At 42.0% G+C, this 25710-nt stretch overlaps 1 protein-coding gene across 17 annotated transcripts in view; it reads left to right on the plus strand.

Moving 5' to 3' along the window:
* The window catches only part of wnk1b (WNK lysine deficient protein kinase 1b), an 83419-nt gene extending 61062 nt beyond the window's left edge, over positions 1 to 22357 (plus strand). For 5 of the 17 annotated variants that reach the window (XM_034578456.1, XM_034578462.1, XM_034578463.1 and 2 more), the window contains 27 exons: positions 21 to 113; positions 959 to 1027; positions 2703 to 2942; positions 3790 to 3860; positions 3983 to 4133; positions 4342 to 4458; positions 4781 to 4891; positions 5018 to 5069; positions 5163 to 5303; positions 6069 to 6829; positions 6917 to 6960; positions 7257 to 7573; positions 7658 to 7719; positions 8067 to 8123; positions 8758 to 8841; positions 8968 to 9004; positions 9099 to 9172; positions 9382 to 9660; positions 9891 to 10162; positions 10443 to 10518; positions 10607 to 10736; positions 11592 to 11789; positions 12223 to 12315; positions 14494 to 14535; positions 16047 to 16219; positions 16832 to 16888; positions 17258 to 22357. In XM_034578456.1, the coding sequence (XP_034434347.1) occupies positions 21 to 113; positions 959 to 1027; positions 2703 to 2942; positions 3790 to 3860; positions 3983 to 4133; positions 4342 to 4458; positions 4781 to 4891; positions 5018 to 5069; positions 5163 to 5303; positions 6069 to 6829; positions 6917 to 6960; positions 7257 to 7573; positions 7658 to 7719; positions 8067 to 8123; positions 8758 to 8841; positions 8968 to 9004; positions 9099 to 9172; positions 9382 to 9660; positions 9891 to 10162; positions 10443 to 10518; positions 10607 to 10736; positions 11592 to 11789; positions 12223 to 12315; positions 14494 to 14535; positions 16047 to 16219; positions 16832 to 16888; positions 17258 to 17686 (4230 nt within the window). In that variant the 3' untranslated portion in view covers positions 17687 to 22357. Of the gene's footprint in view, positions 1 to 20; positions 114 to 958; positions 1028 to 2702; positions 2943 to 3789; positions 3861 to 3982; positions 4134 to 4341; positions 4459 to 4780; positions 4892 to 5017; positions 5070 to 5162; positions 5304 to 6068; positions 6830 to 6915; positions 6961 to 7256; positions 7574 to 7657; positions 7720 to 8066; positions 8124 to 8757; positions 8842 to 8967; positions 9005 to 9098; positions 9173 to 9381; positions 9661 to 9890; positions 10163 to 10442; positions 10519 to 10606; positions 10737 to 11350; positions 11790 to 12222; positions 12316 to 14493; positions 14536 to 16046; positions 16220 to 16831; positions 16889 to 17257 lie in introns of those variants that run through there. The other 12 variants (XM_034578459.1, XM_034578473.1, XM_034578460.1 and 9 more) reach the window with 11 other exon arrangements.
* The last annotated feature ends 3353 nt before the right edge of the window (positions 22358 to 25710 follow it).

Here is a 25710-nt window from a genome sequence, read left to right on the forward strand (position 1 = left end):
TTTCTTAATATTCTTCTCAGCAGCAGATTCAGGCTCCCACCCCCCAGCCCTCGCCAGGACCCCCCATAGTCCCTGCCGCCTCCCAGCCAGCTCCCCCTGGGACCTCCCAACAAGTAAGACCCCCAGAAACACAACAAGAGACCTTTTTCTCTACTCTTCCCATTTCTCCTCACGTTATCGCTCTCCACACATTCATAATATCTTCCCTTGATGTCCAAACCCCATGAAGATAAAATACAAAAATAGATCCACTCATGTTTTATGCTTATGCAGTATTAAATCATATGTCGGTTTTCTCTTTGAAGCTGTTGTCTTTGCTTCAAGGTAACTACTCCCACAGAGCTGGCACTTCGCCCGAAGTAATACCACAGTCTTTTTAAAGAACAGTGCCCCCAGCGCACACCCCTGCCATGAAATAATTGCTGCACTAAACCAATTTGATTGAGCATGAAACCAAATGGTAATCAGGGATCGGATGTTCCCTGTAGAAAATAATTGAATGTTACATTTTTCTTTTTTTTTTTAAACGACCAAAACAACCGTGCCAGCACGATTGTGGTCCCCATGTTTCCGTAAGAGCTGCATTCCAAACATTTTTTCACCATTTCGCATTTTTTCACATACTCTTTGCACTTTGTCATCTCGGTCAACAAATAATCAGGAAATTAATAATTAAGTGGATAAAATATAACTAAAAGGAATGAAAGTAAATGGATTTTCCCAGCTTACATCGTTCATATAATTTTGACTTCTCACAACCTGGAATTTATGTTTATCCAGGTTATTATAGGCAGGAAGTGTTAGGGAACTGCACTAGTAGTATCGCAACATAAAAAAAAACAGGCAGATGTTAATGTGAACATTTACATATTTAATTTCATTTACATAATTATAATTTTCATACCATCTCTTGCACAAACTCTCTCCTCTCTCTAATTATGTGTGTGTTTCTCTCCAGGTCATTTCATCCAGTCAGAGCAGTACTTCATTTCAGAGTCCCACACACACAACTCTGCAACAGACACAGGTACAGTAACACTTTTAATGTCAATATAAACAGAGGAACAATACACAAACACGTTGCTAATGCGGTTCAGCTGACAAAAATCTCTATTTACATACTTGTAAACTGACAGATTATGTACATTTCTAAGGGGAAGTTACTAATTACACATATACAAATGCATATAGATAAACAGATCCATTGTGGAAATCAAAAGAAAAACAGCAATGATAGAAATGTCTCACATGTGATCAACACACCCAGCACATCAATCAAACATCTGTTCCATCTGTTAAGATCTGATGATGTTTAGTCCTGTTGCCAGTAAACAACTGGAAGAGAAATTCAAACATCGTGTTACTCAGATTCTTCGTCTAAATGTAATTACTGTATGTTCTTGCGCAGCCTGAATTGGTTTTTTGAACTTTGCTCTTTCATTGACTCAACTTGCTTCTGCTATTTTTCTTTCCATCCTCTGGCTCACTCATCGGCATGCTGCCTGTTTGTCACCGGGTTTGTTTTTATTTGTGTTTTCCGTCTGTATGTATATATGTTTGTGTTTGTGATTTAATGCACAAAATGGATGGTGTATGTGTGTGTATGTGTATTCAGTTGTGTGACCTCAGTCCGTCTCCCAGTATAGAACAGCTTTACTTTTTGTACCAAGCTGCTCAGCTGGCTCTTGTGAAGGTACCATTATGTTACAGTGTGTGTTGATGTACAGTAGGTGCCAGTGTGTCTCTATCCCTGTGTGTGTGTGTGTGTGTGTGTGTGTGTGTGTGTGTGTGTGTGTGTGTGTGTGTGTGTGTGTGTGTGTGTGTGTGTGTGTGTGTGTGTGTGTGTGTGTGTGTGTGTGTGTGTGTGTGTGTGTGTGTGTGTGCGTTGAATGTGATTTGGTCAGTAAACAGAACATTGATAAGCTGGTTGATAACTTATTTCCTTCCTTTATTCACCCCAGATGTTTTTACCAATTACCCAATTAAAAGCATGGATCCATATACAATGAATTAACATAGGAGACAATGGTAATAGATGAGTCTTGTGTAGGGTGCACTCACCCTGCACCACACAAAGAATTGTTCTTGGTCCTGTAGCACCGTTAAAACTCGTACACAAAACCTGGTCTGTAGAAATGTTGTTTTGTGGTTGCATGGTCTTCAAGTGTTGTATGTTGCACCTGGTTTTCATGTCACATAGTTTGTTGTTTGGTTGAAGAGCTTGAGATTTTGTCGTGAATAGGCGTAATCCTTTTGTGTTTATAAAAAGCTTGTTGAGGGTCTCAGAATCAAACGAGTCAGTGATGGGTCAGTGAACTATGGATGGATTTTACCTCTCTCGATTATAAAGAGATTTATTATGGAGATAATGAAAGACTTGCACCCTCACTGATCTTTTATCTCCTCGGTTCCAAGGTGCATTCATATTTAATTATCGTATTTTAGATGAAACAGTTGAAGTAAGGACCATCCTCAACTCACTGCACCATCACCACAGTGACTGGCTGTAGTCTGCCAATCTGTCTGTATACAGGTGACCACTTGACGGGTTTACCTCCTCCCTCATCCTTCCTGTGACGTTGCAAATTTTCCTTTTCTCAATTTTTACCCATCCTCTTGCCTCATTTGCTTTCTTCTTCCCTCCTTAATTTTCCTTTCTGCCTCTTTCTCCTCCTCTTTCTTGCCCTCGCGCCTCTTCTCAGCCCAGTGTAACTCCGTCTACCTCTACTGTGACGCACCCTTCTCCTTCGCCATCCCTTCCTATTACCATGCCGACAGCGGTTGTGGCTTCCCCACCTTCTCCTCTGCCCCTCTCTGTTGGGGTGGTGCCTCCTATTGTTTCCCCTCCTCCTCCTCCTGTGCCTCAACCATTGGCCACCATGGTGCCAATCATCAGCGTAGTCACCGCCCCACCTGACACTCCCATGGAAGCCCCTCCCCAGGTACTGGTTATAGATGGTCAAAACCACCACGTGGATGTCATGTCCCTGTTCAGTGTTCTCACGTTTGTGTGAAATAATTTGTTAGAGCAGTGGACACCAAACGTTTTGAAACCAGAGCCTTGGTTTATTGAGCTGTGAGTTTATAAAATGAGCACCTCAGGAGTTTGGATTTATGTATGTGTATATAGTTTTGTCCAGTTTTGTTGTGACTCATATTTGCTCCCACTTGTTAAATGTGTATTGTCTAAGTTGTAGTTATTGTACATAGATTTGAGTGATTGTTAGAATGGTAATTTAGAGTCTTTAGTTTGTGGTTTACTGTGCATTACTCAGAGTAATCAGTTTTTTGTTTTGTGTTGAATAGCTTGTGGGTTTTGATTTATTCGGCAGTGAAAAAAATATAATCAAGTAACAATTGCTGATTGGTTCGAAAAAAATCTCTTTAATAGAATCAGTCCGTCAGTGTCTGCAGAGAGTTTAACTGAGACAAGGATGCATGTGTTATTATAGATACTCTATACATCTAATAGACAAAGTCCCATTTATTTAATATTTTTTGGCATTTCTTGCTCTGCTACTTTTGTTCCATGCTCTAGTTTTAGTTGTCGTTTGACCCAGCTCTTTATCCCATATCCAACCTGCATATTTCAATTCAGTTGAACTCTTTTCCCTCTAAAATCATGAAAGCATTGCTTGCAATCTGCTTAGTTTTCTCTTTACCTTTTGTCACACTGTTCTTATATTTCATGCTTTCCTCAAAAATGTCCGTACCATTGGTGGTTGTGTTGTTGGGGATAATACTGAGTGAGTATCTATGTGCATTTTCATTTGTCTGTGTGTGTTTCAGTCCGTCTCTCAGTCTTCAGAACTGTCCCAGTCCCAGCTGCAGCCACCTCAAGTTCTCTCATCCATAGAGAGGTAATACATGCACACATAAGCATTCTCTCACACACAGTCACTGAACCTACAGTCCTCAAATCTAATTCTTCATCACTTTTGATTTTTGTCTTTTTGGCTTCCATCTCTCCTTCATACATCAGTGGCCACTCTGAAACGTCAGGTCTGAGTGATGGCAACGAGGGGGGAGGAGGTCGTCACGAAGGGCGCTCCACCAAGCGTCATCAGAGACGTTCCGTGCGAAGTCGATCACGCCACGAGAAGATCTCCAAGGCGAAACTCAATGTTCTCAATGTAATAGCACATCCCATAAATCCTACAAAGTCATAATTAAACAATAAATCCTCGTCTACACTCTACCCACTGACGCTGTATTGGCTGTTATGGTGTTATGAGCTGCAATAAAAGTAATGAAAACATCTGACACACTCATCTTTTTTATTTTGCCTCCTTTTTAACTTTATCTTTCTCTCTCTCTCTTCATGTACTTGTGTGTGTGTAGATCTCCAGCCGAGGAGACAGGGTAGCAGAGTGTCAGCTGGAGACTCACAACAGGAAGATGGTGACGTTCCGGTTTGACCTGGATGGTGACAATCCTGAGGAGATCGCTCAGATCATGGTACACACACTGGCCCTTGTTTCATGTTGTTCACCAGTCTTTTGATTAATTTAATCTCACCCTCATCATAGTAATGTGCTGAGAGCTCTTCATTTGCCTGGAATATGAGTCACATGCCCGTGCGCGTGCTGCATATTCTTTGTCATCAGAAACCACTGAACTGCTTTGGTCTTGTTTATTTCCTCAAGACTTCACTCAAGAAGGCAACTTTACACCTCTGTAGATACACACTGGCATAGGAGGCATAAACCAGGATATTGCTTTGTTTCTGTCGCATATTAACTCTGAACTCTGACTTTTTCCACTGTTTTTGTGTGTCCAGGTCCAGAGTGAGTTCATCCTGGAGAGTGAGAGGGAGTCATTCATTGAACAGGTCAGGGAGGTGATAGAGAACGCTGATGAGAAGGGTCTGGAGAGAGACGCAAACAGCCAGGTTTGATTTTAAACACTGTACACACACTGAAGTGTCAAAACTCATCCCAGAATTTCACAAACCTCTTGTTTTTTGTCACAGTTAATCTTTCAGTCTCAGTCATATGTTAATGTTGTTGATCTACAGATGACCGGTGGCATGGAGCAGCAGATTCCTGCCATATCTGTCCCCATGCCAGGTAAAAAAAAACACAGCTAGGATAATCATATTTTTGCTAATGCATTAGGTTATTGGTAATAGTGTTGTTTTTCTCTGTTCCTTTCGTCCTCAGACATCCCCCCCAGTGCAACGGCACAAGTGGTTCATTCAGCAGGTCGGAGGTTCATCGTCAGCCCCGTACCTGAAGCCAGGCTGAAGGAACAAATGTTTCCCACCTCTTCTCCGGCTGCCACTGCACCTTCTGTTGAAACAGGTAGGGATCATTCGTCTGATAAATCTTCTTCCCCTGTTCTACTCCTGAGTGACACTAATGAGAAAAGTTTTATCATAACATTTTAATATACAATCAGTTTGATGACCAAAATGAAAATGAGAAATAATGAAAATAAGATCCAGGTTTAGACCAGAAGTTTTAGCTTCAAGCACTCGCATCAAATGTCAGAGTACTCTGTGACACTCTGACACACACACTCTAAGTACTTATCAGATTAAGCTGTAATGCTTTTAGAGGAATTATTCCAAATGTTCTGTCCAAATGCAATAACACACTGGCATTTATTTAATTTAATACTGAAGGATCTTCTAGAAGAACACTGGAACATAAACAGTGGTATCCAGTCTTCTGTTGGATATCGTGGAATTTTAAACATTATTCCATAAAAAATATATATAATTATATTTTGCATTTCACAGTGCTAAATTGTTACGGCAAACAAAATGTAAAAAATTAGAAATAAAACCTTTTCATTTTAGTGCTTCCTAGTTTTCTGAATAATGCAAAGGAGAAACGAGGTATATGTTGTTACCTGATTCACATACTGCAAGGCAGAGGGAAAACTACTGGGATGAATGCAGTCAGGATCACTAGACTGGAGGTAGCCAAAGTCAGAAGTGGTTAATTGTATAGACATCCCTTAATAAATGAAAGAAAGGGTCACTGACATTTAAACTATTACATGAAATCACTAAAAGCACAGTGAAGAGGATCTGGTTTAAAGTTGTGTCTGTTTTTCTCCAGTTCCTCCGGCATCAGCTCCAACTCTATCTCAGACTCCGGGCCAAGGTTTGGGGTTGTCCCAGTCTGCAGGAGCAATCAGCTTACAACAGGCCTTCTCTGAGCTCAGACAGAACCAGAATCAGTTTGATCCAGGACCCAGCACCGCCCCAGCCTCCATCCACTCCACCCATCCTTCTCTACAGCCTTCAGCTTCCCCTGTCCCTTCACAGGCTAGCACCGTCTCCTCCACTGCTGATATTACTCCTGGTCTTGTCCCCTCTAATTTATCCAAGGCACAGGAGCACGTCATGGATGCCTCTCTTCCTCCTCATTCCTCCTCCCCCTCTACTGTCGCTGCTGTGTGTCTCAGTCCTCCCAGTTCCTCCTCTCCTCCTCCGACTGGGGTGAACCAGTCCATCCTTCAGTCGCAGCCTGGGACACAGGCTGTGTCCCAGGTCCAGGGACAAGCACAAATTCAGCCCCAGGCTTTCACCCAGCCTCAGTCCCAATCAGTCTCTGCTGTCACTGCTACTTCAGTACCTTCCACTTTACCACCGGCGAGCATCTCCAACATCGCCCCAACAAGGCTCACCTCTCCTCCCCCTGCCCAGACTGTCCCTCTTGTATCCTCCCCTCCCTCCTCCACTCTCACAGCCAGTGAAGTCTCCTCCATTCATCAGTCCGTCTCCTCCACCTCGTCGTCTACTCCTCCCCTCTCCTCCTCGGCCATCCCAGGCCCCCAAATCACTCCCTCTGCCGCCTCCCACACCACTCCACCTATTCTCTCCTCATCCTCTTCTCCTGCGGGGCTTCAGCCAGTGACCACAAACCAACCAACCTTGGTCCACCCCCAGCCACAGACCGCAGCCCTGCCTGGGCAGACGCATACACACTGTGGGGAATGTGATGCAAGGTGAGATCCGGTCGATATGTTTTTTTATTTATCAGGGCAACCAAATACCTTGAGTATCACACAAGTAATAAAAGCAAGTATTCTTGCATTTGTGGTTTCTCCTATGTTCTTCTCTTTTGTTTGAAGTAAACTGATCAAACAACAACTACATCTTCATTCAAAATTTGGAGTGGTTCATGCCTAGTAAATTGTAATTAACACATTTTAACTTTTTGCTTTTGTAGTCTAGAAAATTTGACAAGACAGATAAAAACTCAATATTTGAACAAGTTTTCAGAGACTTAATATTTTCTCAGGTGTGAGGCATCCGCTGAGGCCCAAGGCAAACCGGACGACATCCAAGTTCTGGAGAAGAAGCTTCGCTCTCTCTTCATGGACCTCGGCGGAGGAGTGCCCTCCAGCCAGGGAGACATCTTAGGTGCTGACACTGCCTCTGGAGCCTCTGTGACAGGTACCTCGTCCCCATTGGGGCCCAGCTCTACCTCCACAACACCTGGCTCCAGCCTGCCAAACAATCCTCTTCAGCCCCCCTCCAGCCTAGCGATAGGGTCAGTGGGGTCACCTGCTCCAGTCCAGGGACCTGGGACACCTATTTCCACCCCTGCACAGACGGGTACATAGAAGAATGTTGATGTGTTTCTTTATAGTGTGATTTTATAAACTTGTTTTCTAACTTTATGATATTTATTTTCTTCAGTCATCCCTGCCTCATCCTTTGGCCAGAGCACTCCATCTAAAACCCCCTTATCCAGGGTACCGGTAGGTGATACAGTTTTGCAATACATAGAAATATTACAGGATTTTACATCTTGTTAAACCATCAACATTTCCTTACTTATGTGGTTGGAGAGCATGTGCATGTTTTAGTGGAAACTGCCAAGCTAATTTACACTTCTACACCTAAAAGTTAAGATTTCAGATTTTTTAATGTGGACAATAAATGTTCCAACATGTTTCAACTCACTTTACTTACAACTCATCTGGCATGACAATTTCTTTTAACATTCTCCCCGATGAACACTATTCTTATAACTTCCTCTACAACTGTTTCTCTCTCTCGTTTCTCCCACTCTGTCTTTTCATCGCCTCTCCTTCTCTGGGATTAGGCCAGTTCATCTCCTTCAGAACTCCTGCCATCCTTCCCTGGACCTTGTGTAATACAGGTGTTTTTTTCTTTGCTCATTTTAAAGAGTCACCATCGCAATGTCATGCATTATTAGTTAATTGTTGTATCTGTGTTGGACTTGTGGGCGACTGTGATTACTTTTCTATAGAGGACAATTACATCCTAAACAACTAAATACACATCCCAAAAATGAATTAGAGCAGAGAGATGCAATTTCATAAAAAATCGGACCTGTCAAATATTCACCTCATGTCTGTTTTCATTAGCATCATCCGCTCGTAGTCAAAACTCATGTGCTGTCCACATCACCTGAGTTTGTGGAGGTATGTCATCACAGAACTTTAAAAAACTACACAGATGAGCACTGTGGGGCACATCGAAAATTCCTCACTTGTTGAATCTTGATTTTTATACTTTTGTTAGGGTCAGAAATTGAAATTTATTTTTAATAATTAGACCAACAAAGTCATGGTTGAAAGTCACAAAAACTGATATTTAAAGCAACAAGTGTACTTCCCCTGTTGCAATACAAAAACAGTAAAACAAAATTAGGGAACTATTTTTGAGTTTTTAAATCACAACTTTATTTGAACAACAGAAATCCATATAGTAACAGCATAATAAAACCATATAATCATGTTGATGTTGCTAATCAGCATGTCCTCCTTCAGTCCCAGCAGCCTCTGGAGGACCTAGATGCACAGTTGAGGAGAGCACTGAGTCCAGAGACTGTTCCTGTCAGCACACACTCACAGGTAAACATACACACACAGGTTCACATGTTATTATGGTATCTCATACTGACATTGCACCGTATGCACTGCTTCAATCACAATGCTCTGTATTAATTCATCTTCTCCTCTCTCAATGCCGAACCCTAGGCCTCTCACAGTGGTTTTACTGCAGTGGGACCACCAGGTATGTGTACTGTAGAAAAATGAATGTATACAAATCTTTTGATTATCTGACTCATATCAGCTTCTGTTTTATATTTTTTATATTTGTCTTTCAGTACCCTTTTCTCTTGATGAGGAAGCTGTGTCCTCTCCTGCTCCTCCTCCTGCAATTAAACTTGGAAGATTTCAGGTAAATGCTAATTCACACTGCCGACCATACATACATGGACACCTACAATAAAGATGGCTGGATCCCAAAACCCTAAAAACTTCTAAAAATAACTTTTCATGTCACTGTTTGATTTTCAAAGCAGAAAGTAATTAAGTATTAAGTAAAATGTCTGTTTCTCTTTTCTATGTTGCTCCCTCCCTTTCCTTCTAATTCTATCACCTGCTTAGGTCTCACTTGCCACTGAAGAGCCTCCAGTCCGACACCCGGCCTGCACTGAATCATCCTCCTCCTCGTCTTCGTCCTCTTCCTCCTCGTCCTCCAGTCTCTCCAGCCCAGAAAACACACTGCATAAAAACTGCGTGTCTCCTCTGAAAGGGGGAGGAGGACAAGGAGGAGACATTGTAGACGGACTCCCCCAGAGGACAGTGACAGGATCCCACCAACCCTCCCCCTTCACCTCCCCCTGCCCGTCTCCTAAGCCCACTACTACCATAGGACGCTTCCAGGTATTTCCTGTTTTTGATTTTGTAGTTAAATGGGTGAGGGTTCACCATCCTGCAAGTACAATACAAACAATTATCCTTTGTTACTGCTTTGGTTTGAATAAAAAAATCTAATAAACAGTGTTTTACAGCTCATCTCAAACATATCTGTAAACTGTGATTGGTCAAAGTTCTCCTCCACTTTTAAAATTTTGCAAAAATGGTTTAAGACTCTTCTTGTCCTACATTTTAAGGTCACCACCAACCCTGAGGCTCGTGTCGGTAGATTCTCGGTCAGTCGTGCCCAGGAGCAGAGCCCTGAGCCCAGGCAGAGCCCTCTACCCGCTGCCCAAGCTGCTAACGGACCCAGCGAACCCAGGCAGATTTTGACCCCAGACTCAACTCATAAAGCCTCCCTGCCGAGCTTAAACAACAACTCCTTCAATAACTCCTACATCAGCAGCGATAACGACTCCGAATTTGAGGACGACGACTTCAAATGTGAAGTCAGCCGGCTCAGAGAAAAGTAAATTGTCCCCTCTTCAATTCTTAGAAATCTGAAAAAGAAAAGATAGTCCGTCTTTTCTTCCCCCAGAATAGTGCTCTTATCCTCTTTCCTCACCCTCAAGAATGAGGTTAACAACCCACTTTCCTCCATTGCTTCTCTTTCTCTTTCTTCTTTTCCTGAAGAGGGAAGTTTAGCTCTTCTTAGAAAACTAGGCCCACCTGCCTGAACCTCATTATTTATTTTGTTTTGCCAGTCAATATTTTATTCCAAATATTTATTCTCTCTTTTTTTCCACCAGGCACATGCGTGAGATTCAGGCCCTTCACTCCCGTCAGAAGGAGGAGATAGACTGCCTCTTTACCAGGCTGGGAAAGGTAACTCACCACATCAGTGCACTAAAAACCTGATAAACAGCATCACAGACAGTCGCTAACAACCACTCTTCTTCTGGTGTTCATTTAGGTTCCTCCGGCTGCAGTGCTCCCTCCAGTTATAGCTTTGACTGGCAGGAGGAGACGACCTACCAAGAGCAAATCGTCTAAATCGTCCAGAACCAGTTCCATGCACGGCAGCAAGAGTCCATTACAACCAGGTATGGTCTTGCCTAAACATTTATATTCAAGTCTCAGTTTGTACAAAGGTACAATAGAAAGAAATATATGTATTAAATATTTGTCTGGTAGCATCAAGCCATGTACACACTTTAGTTCCATGAAATGTGGTAGTTCAGAAAAGATGAATCTTACTGAATTTGAAGGTCCTTTTATATCAGGTTGATTGGTTGATGACATTCCAATCAGCCTCAGCTGTGTGTGTATTGATTAATAGCTAATATTAGTATTGTAACATGCTCAACAAAAATGGTCAACATGCGAAACATTAGATGTCAAGGTGAACATTTACTGTAGCTCAGAGCTGCTAGCATGGCTTTAATTTAACTCACGGCACCAAAGCAAAGATAGATTGAACCAAAAATATCCACATGGCTACATACTACCAGACTGAGGTGATGTATTTTGAGTAATATGCTAGAACTGACCTTTGAACCCTGCACCTCTGAATAATAACTTACCTTAATCTTTAACTTAAACTCCACCACAGTCAAGATGTTCACAAACTCTCACTAACATTGCACCTTCTCTGTGTTTATGCATCCGTGTGTGTATGTGCTTGGTTACGCGTACGTGTGGGTGTGCGCTGGAGCAGACTCTGAGCCTCAAAATTTCTGACTGCTTTCCCCTCCTGTGTTTTCTCTGTGTGTGGTTTTGTACGTTGTGGTGACTATGTAAATGTCTGTGGTGACGGGTGTCTCATCTGTCCATTATCTGTGTGTTTGTGTGGGTGTGTGTGTTTGTGTGGGTGTGTGTGTGTGTGTGGGTGTGTGTGTTACCTGTGGTGTGTCGTTCCTATCCTGTCCTCTACTGCCCATGCCATGTGCCTTTTCTAGGCAGCACTTTATCCGCCCAGAGCGTCCCGACCATGTACCCCGGGCAACTGGCTCTGTTAGCCCCAGGAGGATTAGCTGATTCGGTCAGCAGCTCTCTGCCCCAGCCCCTCAAACCCTCTCCCTCCAGCGATAACCTGTGTTCGGCCTACACCAGTGATGCGGCGCTCTCTGTGCCCAGCCTGTGTGCTCCCACCCCAGGTAGGCATGCTGCTGGGAATTCCAGGCCATAGCAGCCCTCATCACATCCCCACCACATAAGAAACACATTATGGAAAAATTTAATTTGAGCTTAAATATCTTGTTTTACTCTTTGTATGCGGGCAAAGTCCTCACTCCGTCACAACAGGACACTCCTAACATCTCTCTCTACCTGTCTTGGACTATTTCTCTCTCTGTCTGTGTGAAGCAGTTTGATGGCTAACTGACTGTTACATTATTCCTGTCATCTATCCCTCTCCTGTCTTTCTCTTCTCTATTTTTCATTCTTGCCCTTCTTCTCTTTCTTTGTTGCTCTTCTCGATTCTCATTGTCTCTCCTTGTATTCTCTCTCTCTCTCTCTCTCTCTCTCTCTCTCTCTCTCTCTCTCTCTCTCTCTCTCTCTCCATCTTCCTCATCTCCTCCCTCTCTTCAGGCTGTGTAAAGTTCAGCTGGGGTTCGGAGCGTTTGGCCTTCAAGCCTGGCGGCAGGAGGACGCGCTTTCTGAGTACGCCCTGCTTGGCTCTTTGTGTGTAACGCTTTATTTCTTTGCTCTTCTCTTTTATCCGGCCTTACTTACTTTTGTTTTCTAGTTTTTGTATTACTCCTATATCCGTCAAGTCACGGTCATCCTGTCTTCCCGTGGGTTTACTTCTTTGATGGAAGAAGACCCTCTGCTTCTGATATCCTGCTGCAATCTGATAAAACTAAATCAGCTTTCAGGAATTAGTAGAGAACATTTATTTCGCCAGAGGAGGTTAGCTGAGTTAGCCTTCTTTTTATTTTACTTAACTACCTTACAATCATCCTAATTGAGTGAAAGACATTTTAAAGACAGAAGGTAATTGAACAATTAGAGATGAGAACATACTGCAGGACAGGAAGTGATCCAGATGATAGTTCTTTTTAAGAATCTCTGGTCTTCAAAATAAGTCAAAATACTTTCTTGTGTGAAGCTGCATTGTGACAATGCTGTCGAATGAATCCACATAAGTTGAGAAATACGCTTTAGTGCAGCAGACAAATCCCAAATCAGCCACTGTGTTCACATTCTATAAATCAATCATGTACCAATAGTGACAGTGAGTGACTCATTGTTCAGTGTCAAGTTACTGTAACCTTGTTTTGTGGAGGTATTTTTAATATAAAAGAAAACACAAATTATCTAAAAAGGGGATTTAATTTCCCAGAGCAGGCTAAACCAGCAGCTAAAACAATTTTGGATTCTGCCTGTAGCTTCATTGTGCTGTATCTACATTGTAGTCATTCCGCTAATGCACCATGAAAACCTATTAACAGTTTACTAGGCCTTAGCTCCATGATGACTCGCACTGTGAGCAGAGCAGCCAGCAGCATTACTGGAAATCTCCATCCAGTCGATTCCTTAAGACCAAACAAGCTACTGCTCATGAGATCTGTTAGATATACGACTGAAAGCTGAGTCACATGGTGCAGTTTTGTTTGATTGTCTGTGTCGATATGAGTTTTGACTTAAATCCAGAGTGCTTCCATTTCTTATTGTCTCCATTAAAACAAGCAGACTAACGAGGACAGACAAGTGGAGACCTGATGACTTGAGACCTCTGTCATACAGTTTTTTCTGTTGGACATTTTCCTATTTGTGTTTAATTCAACTTCATCAGTTAATTAAGTACAGTTCTGTTTACATACTCTGAATCAGTATTCATTTATTCATAAATCAACGAAATTGTTTTAAGCCCAATTATAATCATCATTATATGTAAGTGCTGTTGGTTGAATGTTTTGTGCTTGATGAAGGGATAATTATGAATGCTGACAAACCCTCTGCAGCTCAAACCCTTTCTCTCCCTTCCCTCTTTCCTCCCCTACCTCACCCCTTATCCTCACCCCCTCTCTCCCTCACCTCTCCCTCACCTGTCCCTCTGTCACTGCACAGCCAGGAGGGGAGAGAGAGAGACAGACCTGGGTCTCAGTCGTTGTAACTTGTTAACTAGCAGCTAGCGTAGGAAAAAGTCATAAAATTGGCATGAAGTCTATATCAGGCTGAGAATCCCACTGACTTCATTCTATTTAAGTCACAGACGTTGGCAGTGATTTAGAGGTGTGGAATGACACTGCGCTGATGTACAGTCAGTTATATATTCCACATGGACCCAGTTCTGGTCGGGACCTGTGAGCTGTAGAGGACTCAGGACCTGGGGTTGGTTACCCAAAAGCATTGTAAAGCCACGGTACAGGGGTGATACTTTGAGGCAGTGTAGAAGCAAATTAAACATATGTATTATCTTTAAGAGCTTTTATTAAAAAATATGAACAGTTGCTTATTGCTGCTACAGTGACTGTCTGTCTGCACTTCCTCAGAGGTTTGCCCACATATCGTGGCTTAGTGAAAGAGAGCATCTCTACCCAGTTGTTTGTGTGTGACATTTCTAGTCTGTCTTCCCCACGGTGAAGCAGACGGATCACACAACACACAGACACTTGAAAATAAATATAAATATCACATGTACATTTTTAGAAATTGCAGATTCACACTCGTCTCTTGTTTGCTTTGGTTTCAAGCGCCAGTGATCTCTTTTATGATGTTGTTGGGCAACTCAACCTCTAAGTGTTGTGTATTTGTACCTCAGGTTCAAGTAATCACACGTGCATTGCGATTGGTTGTTGTGGGGTTTAACTCTGACTCTCTCCCAATCCTCCAATTGTTGTCTTCCGGGCCGCACAGGGAAGATGGTGAAAAAAGTCTGCCCCTGCAACCAGCTCTGTAGTAACTATCTCTCTTTTTGGTCTTTCCTCCCTTCATCCATCCCCCCCCCCCCCCCCCCCTTCTCCATCCTCGCACTCGCTCTCCCACGCTTCCTCCCGCCCTCCGATGCCCTGTAGGTTTCAAGTTTGACCTTCAGCCAGATTTGAGATCAGATCAATTCAGTCATTGCAGCTCCTGTAACACTCATTTTAATTTTAGTCGGGTTTGAGCTCTGAAATGACTGAATTAACCATCACAGACTCAAACCGACGTGTGCATGCACCTGCCAGCTCTTTACACACATGATCAAACACACGCTTACTCACCCAGACAGCTGTTCGCCTCTCTATCCCCCCTCCCTCCCCTTCCTCGTCATGGCTTGTTGTCTAGACTACGTTGCCCAGAGTTCCCTGCTGCTGCAGTCAGTCATGACTCAGCGTCTCCTCATATTTATTTTCCTCCATTTTATTTAGCATGACATGACAGTTTTTTTTCCCCCGGACCAACTGTATGATTAGATTTTCAACTGGCTAATCCCTGCATATTATTATATCCTTATGTCTGATGGAGTGAGATCAGATAAACATTTCACAGCCACGATCATTCGTCAACATTCCTTTGGGTTCTATTTGTCTGCAATAGAAATTCATCAGCTCCTTGTAGTTATAATCAGGATTGGAAATATGTGCAGTAAAGGGATTATAATAGATACAAAAAATGGTTATATTGCAGTATTCTGCTCATTAAAAATATAGGTAGTCGTTCTTTGGCCTGAATGATAGGATGCAATCATGTATTTGTGAAACCTTAAAGTCTGAGATTATGTGGTCTAGAGTTTTCCTCTTTGCATCTCTCAGTGAAACGTTTTCTCTTGGTAGAGAGACACTAACCTTAACAAATACAAACCTGCTGTATAGTATCACGATGACATCATTTAAACCAATTCATGTTTTTGCTCTTCAACACAAGCTGTATTCAGTTTACAGTGTGTGCTGTTTGTTTTTTGCTTTGATGGCGACTGATGCTGAGGGTTGAGCAAAGAGCAAACTACCTGCTGCTGTTACAGAGCTCGAGCGCCATCTAGTGGTGAAACAGTGAATTTGAGCACTGAGATCAGTGGTACACAGGGCAGCTCATCTGCTCAGATCAACCTCGCTGTAGGAGAATGGCGCCGAGCACTGCAGCTTTACAGATTGCCCAGAGTATTACTAGTCTGATAAATATAAGGTTTAGCATTTGTCATAATTATTTGAAAAACTGTCCAAGTTCTTCATTAATTGTTGCTCTAGTATCATAGTTTTGTTCCTGTTTATCATCCATCATTTAAACTAAACAGTATAATTCTAGTACCATGATCTGCCCTAAAACTCTGCCCTTACCAGCCTTTGTCACCACATAACAGCCCTTTTCATGGTCAAGACTGGAACATACATCCACATTCATTCAGATAACATTAGTCTATGTCCTTGTTTGAATAGTATCTCACATTATTTTGCTCTTCTCCCCCCCCCTCTGTTTGTTTGTCCTCACAGGGACTAACAGCACCATCGCAGTAAGCGGCTCAGGAGGTTTGGGTCCGAGCCAGACGGGTTCTCAGTATCTGCCCGCCAACATGTCGGTCCCCCACCAGAGGAAAGGAACCTTCACCGACGACCTCCACAAGCTGGTGGACAACTGGGCCCGAGACGCCATGAACCTCTCACAGGTTTGCTGCTGTTTTTTGATTCATGCCAGCAGAGGTTGTTTTTTTTCCTTCCACTATGACTCACCAGCTCCTGGAGGTAGTTCACTGAGGAGAACGTTTTTGTTTTTTTCTTAAAGCTAAAGGGATTGGCAAAGTCTAACAAGCCACGGCCAAAATCTACTGGCTGATGGGATGTTTACTTAACATCGACAACGTCCTGTATCCATTTGGCACTTTGAGTGTTGACATCCACACTAACTCCGACACGTTATGAAACAAACACTACGTATGCTGTTGCAGAGATTATTATATTAATCTGTGAAGTGAAGAAGTACCCATCCCTAATGCCTGAATATCAGGAGTTAACAAATAAGAATTTACCAATATGCTGCAAAGTTCATATGTTTGCATCATTTCTATACAGGTGTATCAATTTATATAGTGTAGTGTATGTGCAAATAAATGTTTCGAAAAATACTTTTTATGTGATTTTGATATAATAGATGTTTGTCTTTAAGCGTCTTAACTTTTTAATCTTCATCAATATTGTGTCCGTAACATTTTAAAAAATAATTACTTTCTATACAGCCGAGCTAAATAAATTTGAGTATAACAACAAACTTACTCTTTCAGGGTAAGAGGAGTGCCAAACAGCTGCAGCAAACTCCAGCGCAGGGACACAGCTACGAGGTTAGTCTGAACGCACACCATACACACACACACACACACACACACACACACACACACACACACACACACACACACACACACACACACACACACACACACACACACACACACACACACACACACACACACACACACACACACACACACACACACACACACTGGATGCAGTCTTAATAAATATATATTAAATTGTTTGAATCCATTAAATTACATCACATGTAGCTTGAGTTTCTAACTTGCTAACTCCATCCAGTTCAAACAGTATGAAGAAGATATTAATATTTAACACATGTTTTATTTTTGATAAAATTCCAGCTCTGAAAAAAAACATGTCACCACATTAATGATGAATCTTTTCCCTCTTGTAAGGTCATCCAGTCAGCGAGTCTGGGCAGGAAGTTCTCGGCTCCCAGCCAACTGTGTCCCAGCAGCATTGGAGGCTCTGCACACCTCCCCACAAACCCTACCGCTACCTCTCTGGCCAGCCGCAAGGGCTCCCTGTGCCACCCCCCCTCCTCCTCCACTCCAGCCCAACCCCAGCCTCCCCAATTCATCCAGTACACCCCCACCGCCGCCTACAGTGCACAGTGGTCTGGTCCGACTCATGGCTTGTCGACCTCGCACCAGGCTCCGGTACAGGCTGGGCCCCTGCTGGTCAGCACCTCCCAGCCCCTTGGCCCCTACCCCACCCCACAGGGCCAGATTCCCGGGCAGGGGCCATTCCAGGCTTTCCATTTGACCAACACTCTGCAGAAGTCTGTCAGCAACCCAGGAGGACCCAATCTGAGGACCACGTAGGGCTGGGGATCAGGGCTGGAATGAATCACGGCCCAACTGGTGTGAACTGGTGTGGGGCGGAGAGTGTTTTGGGTTAGATAAGTGGGAGTGGACAGAAGAACAAGGAGCTCGGTGTTTGAAAGATGTCGGAAGCTGACGTGTCAGGAGAATGGAAAAAGAGAAGCTGAAGAGAGGAGAAACCAGGAAAGAGGAATTTCAAGTGCGACCATCTCCATTTGCCTCTGCTTCCATCCAAGTGTGCGAGACACTGTCACAGACACAGCTAAACAATCTCCTTGCCTGCTGTGTTTGACTCTGGGCTTGTGACAGCAGCCAAATGCTCAAGGATAAAGGAAAAGACTGATGAGTGCAATGTTAACAAGCCAAAGAGGTTGTGACAGGGTATGGGACTGGTGTTGAAGACTGAGTGTGTGTGTGTGTGCCGTGTTGTGTATGAGCTATTATTACTTAATCACACTTGTTTCATAACATGCTTTAAATTGGGTGAACAAGCTCATACATGATGGGGCGCACATGTGTCCTAGTTTACGGTGATAGAAGATGCAACATGCGGTTAAAGTGGAAGGATGTGGTGACGATGTAAAAGTCAGCAGACAAAAGCTTTGGTAGAAAGAAAAAAGATGTTTAGAACTGTGTCTGTGATTATTCTCCCGTGTGTGTGATAAGTCAGGAAGTGTTTTTTCTTCAGTATTCAGACATTTTTTCTTAACCGTCAAAAGCACAAAGAATATCGAGAACAAATGGAATTAAAGCATACTGAGAATAGTTAGCAGCTCGGCACTTGGTGGAATCAGCTTGAGGGAAGTCGTGACGGCTTCTCGTTCCTCCTTCGTTCTGGCGAAGCATTCACCCCGAGCTAGAGAGGTGGAGGACAGATAGTAGGTGGAGATGGAGAGAGACACCTTTGTTTCCCGTTCCTCTGCTTACTTCACGAACGATAAATCAATGAGAGCACTTATTGGGACACGACGATGCTTCCGCGCGGCCCAACACCTCTTCACTGTCACGACTCCACCTCCTCCTTCTCCTCCATCCCTCTCTCCGCCTCTCTGTTGCCATTTGAAGCAATAACAGCAGAAACCTTTTAAGAGGAAAGGAAAAAGAAATAAACATGAGAGAACTCATTGTGAAAAAGTGGCCTTGTTATCAGAATAATATCACAGTCCCTGTACAGTTTATTTTGTAGAATTTGATGATTCCATTTAGTTCTTTTATTTTGGTTTTGTATTGTTTTTTGTTTGGCTTTGTTTGCTTCCTGCCCCCAGCTGGCAATCTGACACACACACACACACACACACACACACACACACACACACACACACACACATGCATTAGATATGAATTCAGACAGACACACATTCATGCACAGCCAGATGTAAATACACACACGTGTTGTTGGAGGCGTAGCAGCTGTTTAACGGACGTAGATGTCTCAGTTCTTAGCGTCATTAAGCTGGTTTCAACACTCGGGTTGGAATAATTGCAATGTACATTTATTATCATCATTATTGTTGTTAATGATTATTATTCTATTTAAAACGAAACAAACAAAAAACGTGTTCTGTCGACGGACCTGTTATACACACGCACATCGGAGCCCGATGTGGAAACACTGTGATTATTGTTGTTGTTAGCGAAAGTGTTGTTGGACGACTTTAGTTTTAGGGTAAAAATAAAAGAAAACTAGAGAACGGTTCGGGGTCCTTTCACTTTCAATTCACTGCTTCCTGCAAATTCTCATCAAAATGTGAAAATGGAAAATATAAAAAACAGCTCCTTTCAATAAACATCCTCACATCCAGTCGCTGAGGACTTACTTCTAAACAAATGCCTTATACCACCAACTAATCACCCGCAGCTTCAGTTTACCACTGATTGAATTGAAAGCTGAAACTGACCTCAGAGCCTGAATATAAAGAAAAAACCAGAATGAACGGCAGGATAGTTGATATGTAGATTTAAAACAAAAGTAATGCTAGCTATTTTTTTTCTTAATACAGTACTTATACAGTATATCAGACACTTTAAATAGCCCTCCTCCTCTCTTCCTCCCCTGGTTTTGTTAGATGAATGTGAATGTATAAACCAATGGTGTCCATTTTAATGTACTTGAAAAGAAAAAGTCTGTCTTATATTTTATTTTTTGTTTCTCCCCTCCCCCCCTCCAGAGCCTCTGGTGAATACTGGAGGTATTTACTAGTGCCTTGCCTCCTTCCTGTTGCTTCTTTGTTGGGTTGGGTGAAGGACTTGGGTTGACGTGCGTGGGGAGTTTGCGGGCTGTCACTGTGACATCGGCCCTGATGGTCGGACCTGGTTGATAGACAGCTGCTGTTGTCAGCTCTGCAGGTTGTGGTTAATTCTTTGTGTCCTTCAAAATGCTCAAATTTAACCTTTTTTGTTGTTGTTGGAGAATTGAGAGGAAAGCTGAATCAAAAATCTTGAAAACCGTGACATCAGCGTTGTTTCTTTCATTGCTGTGCTTTGCTCTTATGCGCACGAGGCCCGGCTGTGTCTTCAGGGCCAGCTACACCACCAACAGGATGAAATGATGGAGCGAACGTGATACTTTATTGGTGCCATTTTGTTTTTTCAGGGTTTTAATTGTAAATATGAGGAAGGGGATTCCGTTTTAAGGAGATTGGAGTTTTTGAAGATTGTATTTGAAGCTTGGACCACTCTGTACTTTAGAGGCACTGGCCCGGGTGCAGCAGAGAGTTCAGTCAGGAGACGATGCGTTGACACAGTGGTGCACATACGTGTTGTATACCAAAACATAAATCATATTTCTTTCTTACTGCTTTGTGAATTTGGCTGATAACAAAAAAAAAGTTTCTTTCTCTGAATTTGTCCTCAATTTAATAATCTCCTAATGAATGAGAAACAGTGCAACTTTACATATTATTACATTGACATAGTAAAAAACCAAATCTACTTCATCAGGACTGTGTCGGTGGTCTGATCAGATCCTGTTTTGAAATATTGCTGAATCCTGATTGGGTGCATGGAAATATATGACATCACCTTTTTCTAAGTAACATGAGGATTAGAAACAAAGTGAATACAAAGATCTCTATGGTGAAATAACCAAAACCGTTCAAACTTTACTCTTTACTCAAACTGTTACACATCTCAGAGGTGCTGCTGCTGCTGCTGGGCAAACAGAGCAAAGAGTCAGAGTAAGGTGTGAACATCGTCTCCTCCACTCCTGTTCCCACTCTGTTTGTGAAGCTGCACCATTCAGGGTCAAATGTGTGGTGGTGGTGGTGGTGGTTGGAGTGAATGTGAGCACCGTGGTGGTCATGATGGAAGCGATGGCGGTTTCAGATTCAAGGCCTTTCGACACCCTGTTCTGATTTAACCTTCATTTATCAGAGCAAATCAAAACGTGTCTGTTACAAACTTTAACATTCACGTAAAAACAACCTAGCATCTTTTATTTTGTTTTGCGTTGGGAAGGGTTTGTTCTGGATTCACGTCAACACATTACGGAAAGGTAACTTTGTAAAGTTTGTACAAAAACAACAACATTGCTTCTGCCTGTTTGTTTTTTTGTGACATATTCCATTTCCCCCCCGTGAAACGTTAATGCAACATTTTTACTACTTAGCAAGTTTGGTTGAAGCTGTGAATAATAATTGAGCCACTTTGCTTTAGTTCCGGTTCAGAGCGTTCTGTCAAATCCTTAAATGACGCCACCGACTCAGTGCCATTTGACGTGTCGTCAGTGGAGTGGAACCATCAGAAGTGAAGAATAAAAAAAAAAAAAAGAACATTTGAGTGTAATATTTACCTGCTGTTACTCACTGGAGCTGTTTTGGTTGGAGTTTCACTTTGCAACCGCTTGAGCCTCAAATGATTTCCACAGTAGAGGTGTGATCATATTTTTGCTGTGTCTCTACTACACAAAAGATAACTACGAAAGAAATGCCCTCTGTGCAATGGCCGCAATGCAATATCATGTAAAGTTAGTGTGTTGTCAAGCTGGGGGAGAGCTCTTACTGTGAAAGGTTTGGGAGTTCTCCAGCGCTGGGCGACTTTTATTGTGAAATTTAAGGTTTCAATGTTTCTGGTGGCACGGATAAATGGCAGCAATAGTTGTTTTAACTGGCTCACGCTAGAGATTAAGTTTCTGTTGGTGTTTTTACAGGACTCGCTTTCCCTTTATGCTTTTACTGTAGAAGTGCCCACATGTTAACATCACACAATGCCTTCTCATGCACCAACACACACACACACACACACACACACACACACACACCTCACTGTTTCCTGTAGCTCTCTCCTGTGGAATGACGTTGAGTCTCGAGTTGCTCTCGACTGTTACTGAAAAACATGTTGATTTTTTTTTTTTTTCTTCTTTAGTTTTTCTCTCACTCAGTTTATCTGCGGTTTAAACGTCTCTAGCAGCGATTAACTTAACTTGAGTGGTTTCATTTTTTTCTGTATCATGTTTGACATTGTACAAAAGTGGTTGAATTACAAAGAACACATGGATGAAAGAAAAACAAGAATAAATACATGTAGGGAGTCATCGGCAGCCTTTAATGGTATGTTTTGCACTAAGTATAGAGTGTTCAAGCTTCATAATAAAAAGAAACTGCGCTTTGCGCTACAATACAATTAAATTTGTTACTTTATTTGTAAAAACTAAATAAAAGTTGTTTAAATGAATGGAATTGACTGAGTTTTAATTATAGATTAGAGGAAAACGTCTCTAGTTTTTATATTTTAACATGTAGAATAGTTTTATAGAAAAGACGAAAGTGCTCTTCATGCTACTCTTACATTCTCTCTGTGTTTTTAGATGTGTCAGACTCTCAAACGTAAAATAGTAATCTATAATTATTTGAGTGCAGTAGTACTTGTTTTTCTCCAGAAGGCGGCAGAACTTTTCCTTATAAACATGGAGGATTTACTGTTGTGTTCCTACAGGTCTCCTTCCTTCCTTCAACCACATCAACCTGATCTCAGGAAACAGCTGGTTGAGAGGTGTGAATCCTGAGCTCATTATGTGTCACTATGGAAACCGTGAAAATACAATGTTGAGCCCAGAGAAACATTGGCCTGAGGAAGGAAGGGAGGAAGGAACCTTTACTGCTCGATTATAATAACAATACATTTCCATCACACTCTTTTCCTGCTGTGATATGAATACTTCACTGTAAAAGTAATTACACTTAATGACTGGGATATATTTTTTCAATCGTGTTGTCAGCTTTGTTAAATTAAACCAAAGATTCTGCATAGGCTTCAAAATATGAACATATTAGTTTGGAGGAATAAACATTTTCAATATCCTCGGGTTGAAAAAGATATTTTGAGGTGAAATAACCTTTTAGAAATAAGTTGAATAAGCTTGACTAAAGGGGATATTTGTGTTCTAGCAGGAGGAAAAAAAACTTCCGTTTAAATACTTAATACTCCATAACTTATTGTATTCTTTTTTTAATGGTTATAAAAGCTTCTTTCGAGATCAGAGAAGAGATGAACTGTGACAATCATGAGATGGAACCAAACTGCCACACACGCACTGTACACCATGAACAAGGTCGGACTTTCCCCCACAGAAAAATACCTCCCACACATATGTCGCTTCTTTAAGGTCACTAATAAGTAAAATAAAGGACATTTCCACCTAAGACTAATAATACAATTTATATTTCTTCTGTTTTCACTGTGTCGGTCAAGTAATAGTGTGCGTTTTTACTAATGTGTGAAAATCCCTCTTATGTTTTGCCTCTAAATCTGTCAGGGAACCACCGTCCTGTTCGAGTTACCCTTCACTGAGGCCTGGAGACAACAATGACTTACACCAGGAACTGAGGTGTAGTGAGTTCAGTCACCGATCACTGAGCAGCTAATGGAGAAATGAAGACGAGGTCGTCAGGCCTGATCTTTACTGTGTATCAGAAATGGCGCTCTTTGATTCAGTTTATGTAAATGTGAGAATCCTGCTGAATATTGAAAGACTGCAAAGTAAATCAGAAGGTTCAGGTCTGATGCATTAACTCATGATCATGTTTTTATATTTGCATATTAAGCTCCATTTTAAAGTTTGTAATATTTAACATCAGTACATAGATTTCATTATATGTTCAGATAAGATTTTTGTACAGATAAAGATGTATAAATACCTGTAAGTACTGCTGAGAAGATTGACAGCCTCTACTTAATTCCACATTGTATCTCACAATATCAGATGAGAATATAAACAATGACACCTACACACAAATCACTGTTTTCTTTGAAACGGTGTTTACGGGACATGTGGTCTTTCAACAGTTACGATATATTACTGTGTAAGAAAACTACACAAACATATGTAACATAAAGAGCTTTATAGTGAAACAGAAATAGCATTAGACTGAGTAATAATTATCATAACATATTAAAATCACATTACTGTCGTTATGTGTCTGAAGTGGTTGTTACTGTTGTGGCGACACCAACCACAGATTTTTCTAATATATGTTTATATATAAACACAGATAAATACTTGTTACGCTTTTTAGCTGACAATGAGTTTTCATACTGGGACTGATGAAGGTGTGTGTGTGTGTGTGTGTGTGTGTGTGTGTGTGTGTGTGTGTGTGTGTGTGTGTGTGTGTGTGTGTGTGTGTGTGTGTGTGTGTGTGTGTGTGTGTGTGTGTGTGTGTGTGTGTGTGTGTGTGTGTGTGTGTGTGTTTACGTGTTTACTAAACAGTGGTCGCCCTTGCTCTTTTTGTCCATGCAAACATTCGTCAGGATGTGGTATCAAGTGTCTTCTCTCTGTTGGGTTCATCGTTTTAAATTTAAATTCATTGTATAAACGTGAAGCCTCATCTTAATAAGCTACTCGTGCTTGGAATAAAAAAAAAATATTCAATACAAATAATATAGGGATTTATTTTAGTGTCGGTAACAAAAAAAAAAAGAGAGGTGCAGAATAAATAGATTAATTAGAGTTATGTGTGTGTTGTTCTTCTCCTCTTTCTCCTCTTTTCTTCTTCTTACTCATTAAACCATCCACTGCTTCCCACTCTCCTTCAGCTGCCCTTGAATGAAGCACAACCTCCTGACTGCAGCCAACTGACAACAGACGACCAGGATGTTGGTCAAGTAGAGATGACTTTTAGGATCTGAAACTAAGAGATCAAATTACGAGGGAAATGACTTTATATTTATAGGATAAGTTCCTTTCGTTGTGTGAATATTTTGTCTAAAATAATCCCATCCCATGCCCCCTCCCCCTCCCCCCATGCAGCAGTGTTTAATGTAATCTTGTAGCTGTGTAAGCAGAAGCTGCAGCGGGCGATGAGGGTTTCTGAGCGGAGTCGCCACAGGTTCCTGTTTCCTCTGAGCAGCAGCTTCTCTCTCCTCCTGTCTGTTTACACACTGACTCTAAATGGCGTTAGTCTGCAGAGTGTGTGAGTATGTGTCTGTGTTACATGTGTATTCCAGCGGACTGCATGTGCACCTGTGATTTTCCCGTCCGCATGTGGCCTTGAACATGTGTGTTTACGTGTTCTCTGTGTGTGTTTAAATAGCCTGGAGGAGCTGAAGTGAAGATGAACACAAACAAACATCTGTGTATCGCTACACAAACCATCTGTCCGAAGGGTCACACGGACAGACCCCTCATCCTGTAAAGGTGCCATTGAGCAAGGCACCGAATCGCTATCTGTTAATACACTGACAAACCATGGAAGTTGAAGTCAGGTTCGTACATGGACTGAATTTAAAGATGGACGACATCACTGCCTCCAAAGGTGAAGCCAAAGTGTCAGGATCGCCTTCTGGTGGCTGGCTCTAAATAAGCAAGATGGCAGCATTCGTATCCGTAATACTTTGGCTTCATTTCTGGATAGCGGGAGGAAGTGGAGACGCAGCGTCCATCTTTATATACAGTCTGTGCGTTTGTTAATTTAAAAACAATTTGAACATTGCTGATTTCAGCTGCAACATTTGGTTAAATAGACAAATGGCATCAACTATTTCTGGGGGGGTTTTGTCTCTTTTTGACCGGGTCAACCTCGATAGTCAAC

Source organism: Hippoglossus hippoglossus, chromosome 23 (genome assembly GCF_009819705.1).
Source record: "Hippoglossus hippoglossus isolate fHipHip1 chromosome 23, fHipHip1.pri, whole genome shotgun sequence".
Lineage (NCBI taxonomy): Eukaryota > Metazoa > Chordata > Actinopteri > Pleuronectiformes > Pleuronectidae > Hippoglossus > Hippoglossus hippoglossus.